The sequence below is a fragment of the Nuphar pumila genome, chromosome 9 (assembly GCF_984573655.1).
Source record: "Nuphar pumila chromosome 9, dmNupPumi1.hap1.1, whole genome shotgun sequence".
Classification (NCBI taxonomy): domain Eukaryota; kingdom Viridiplantae; phylum Streptophyta; class Magnoliopsida; order Nymphaeales; family Nymphaeaceae; genus Nuphar; species Nuphar pumila.
In genome coordinates, this window is record NC_143257.1 from 124902276 (window position 1) to 124905520 (window position 3245).

The 3245-nt window shown below is 40.8% G+C and overlaps 1 protein-coding gene across 1 annotated transcript; it reads left to right on the forward strand.

Moving 5' to 3' along the window:
• The first annotated feature begins 565 nt into the window (after positions 1-565).
• LOC149829285 (UPF0481 protein At3g47200-like) lies at positions 566-2358 on the forward strand. Its single transcript, XM_090017335.1, has one exon. It carries the CDS (start codon positions 579-581, stop codon positions 2013-2015), a length of 1437 nt encoding a protein of 478 aa, XP_089873461.1. The 5' UTR covers positions 566-578; the 3' UTR covers positions 2016-2358.
• Positions 2359-3245: the final 887 nt, after the last annotated feature.

Here is a 3245-nt window from a genome sequence, read left to right on the forward strand (position 1 = left end):
ACCAGGGAATGCAAATGAGCCAAGCCACAAAATAAAAAAAAGTCAGAATTCTGCATCATTAGATAGCTTCTTGGTAGTTTTTTAACTTAAAATTTAAAGGCAAATCAGTTAAATTTAATAGGGAAAACTTTAAGAAACCTGCAGAGATCATAAACGGATACCCAAAATCTTTGCAAGTTTAACTATGAAAAACCAACAGAATGAAAGCTTTCAATGCTTACTGATGCCATAAATGTTCACCTCTGGCTGCTTTGCCTAGTGAGTCTTTGTTACCTGGATTTACCTTTTTTTTATTGTAAGGAGTGGACATGACTACGCTGTCTGCCTCGTGCTACTTGGTTGAGTGATGCCACTTTTCCGAGTCAACCACCACCATTTATTTGGTCATCCACTCAGATCAGCAACATCCAACCCAACAAACTAATATATAAATGTGTTTGTGTGGGTGCATATAGCCATCTTGCAAGTAGAGGTATTTTCTTGCAGCTGATCTTATCTCCATATGCGTGTTGCATGTTCACAACCTTCCACAAGTACTATTAACTGGTTTTTTGTGTGCAGATCGTGTATGATCGACCATGAACCACAAAGATACTGCCGGAGGAGGGATGGAGCTAGAGGAGAGGAGCGATTCTTGGGTGGTGGACATCCAAAAAGGATACACAGAATACACTGCTTCAATAGGTGTGGAGAAGGCGGCGAGGAGGACCATCTACAAGTGGCCCTATGACCTTGTCAATGCGTCGGAGTTCGAGGAAAAACGTATTCCTCAGATGGCGTCTTTCGGTCCCTACCACCATGGGGAGGCGCACCTGAAGCCCATGGAGCAGCACAAGAAAAGAGCTCTCTACAGGATCCTCCACCGGACCAAAGTTCCACTCTCTCTCTTTGTCGACTCCCTGAAGGAAGTAGAAGAAAATCTCAAGGATTGCTATGATGAACTCGAACCCAAGTTGTCGTCCGATGATTTCATAAAGATGATGCTCCTCGACGGGTGCTTCATGCTTGAGATCCTACGCTTTAATCACGATTTGTCAGTCGAGACTGACCCATTCTTCAGCCACCGCAGGATGTACTATGCAAGTATAGTGTTGGGTAGCGACATGCTGATGCTGGAAAACCAAATTCCTCTCCTCGTCCTAAACAGGTTGCTCGATACAGAGAAAGGGAACAAGGTGATTAACAACGATTATATCAGGAAATTGATCACAGCTTATTTTAATCCTCCATCACCTCCGCCATCCGATCTTGGTTTACATGTACTGGACATCTACAGGAATTGCCTGGTCCATGGTACATTATTGCAGCAAGAACGACCTACTTCCGCAAGTGATGGTTCTGATCAAAGTGATGCTTCTAGATCTTCTTCTTGTCTAAGGAGGCCTCAAGCTGTTGGTAAGAGCAAGAGGGGTCTGTTCCAAAGGATCCGGTCCTGGGCATCTGCCTCCTCGATTCAGAATCTTGGGTACATAAGATCCGCAAAGAGGCTTCGTGAAGCAGGAGTTACCTTTAGGGTGAGCGACCGCGAGAGCGCGTTAGATGTGAAGTTTGAAGATGGTGTGCTCACTCTTCCTTTCATCATCATAGACGACGACACAGCAGGGGTCTACATGAACCTGATGGCCTTCGAGCGCATGCACCCGCCAACAGGGAGCGAGGTGTCCTCCTTCGTGGCCTTCATGGACGATCTCATAGACACCGCCGAGGACGTGAGCTACCTCAGCTCCAGAGGGATAGTGAAGAATGAACTTGGGAGCGATGCTGCTGCTGCCGTGCTGTTCAACAAACTGGGCGACGGTCTCATATATGGGATGGATGATCACACATCTGAGGTGCAGAGAAAGTTGAGGGAGTACACTGCTAGGGGTTGGAATGCATGGCGTGAATATCTGATACATACCTATTTCAGAAACCCATGGTCCATGTTGTCACTCTTTGCTGCTCTTTTTTTGCTGGTTCTGACCGTAGCTCAGACCGTGTATACCGCTTTGAGCTATCACACCAACCGGTCATGATCTAGGGAATCAAGATCAGTCATAAGGCTTTGTTTTATGGACGTGTCATGTGAATACACTGAGTAACTAATCAGGGTTTGTGGCCAAGTTATTTGTATTTGGTACATATGCTAGGATTTGTTGCAATTATGGTCCAATGCTGAACATAGTCATCAAAAGCTTCTTTCTACGTGGAGAAGCTCGCTTTGATACTGAGAAACTCCTAGCTTTCCTAAAAGGAGGAGAAGCTTTGGCAAACCCACTTTTAAAATATATAGGAAACTTGATTCTCTTTAGCAGGAAGCTCACTTCCTCCTCTTTTCCCAAATCAAATTTCTTTCACTTCCTAAAAGAAAATATATATATTTTTATAACAAGCCTGTGTATTGGTTTTATCTCATTTTTATACTTGTGTTCATTTGATTTCTAATTTGCTGCTGCCCCAACTTCATATTGTGTTTCCTTTTCATTTTTCATGTGCATGCATTATCGCTTCACAACAGCTTTTCACTTTCACTACATGCGCTAGTAATGAAACAACTTTATTGGTGTGAAATATGCTCATGCCAGTAAAGAACTGTGTTATACTGTCGCAACATACATTGAGATAGTATAACATCTTTATTGGCACAATTATATTATGCCCTAGTGAAGTAAAGACCTTTACTGGCACGAAATATGGTTGTGCCAGTAAAGATGAATGTTATAATGGTGTGAAAAAGTATCACGTTAGCATAATGTTCTTTACTAGCACAAAAAAAAAATCATGTTAGTAAAGAAGTAAGTTAAAAAAATAAAAAACTCTCTCTCTCTCTCCCCCCCCCACCAACTCTCTCTCACCCTACCATCTCTCTCTCTCTTGCCCCCACTCCCTCTCTCTTGCTCCATGTCTTTCTCTCTCTCTCGCCCATCTATCTCCCTCACATTGTGTTCATCTTCATCGACAAGGTAATTTTTTTTATTTATTAATTTTAGGGTTTGTGTATTTTAGTTGCTTAATCTTTAATTTATTTAGTAAATGCATTTTTAATTTTAGAGGTTTTATATTTTAATTACCTATTTTATGATTTATTTATTGAATTCATGCTAAATATATATTTTTATGGGTTTTATATTTTAATTGCCTATTTTATGATTTATTTATTAAATAAATATATTTTTCATATATGATTTATATTTTAGGGGTTTTATACTTTAATTACCTATTTTATGATTTATTTATTGAACGCATGCTAAATGCATTTTTTTTCA

What these genes read in the sequence shown, in the direction of transcription:
- LOC149829285 (XM_090017335.1), top strand. Translation starts at nt 579, where the DNA reads ATGAACCACAAAGATACTGCCGGAGGAGGGATGGAGCTAGAGGAGAGG.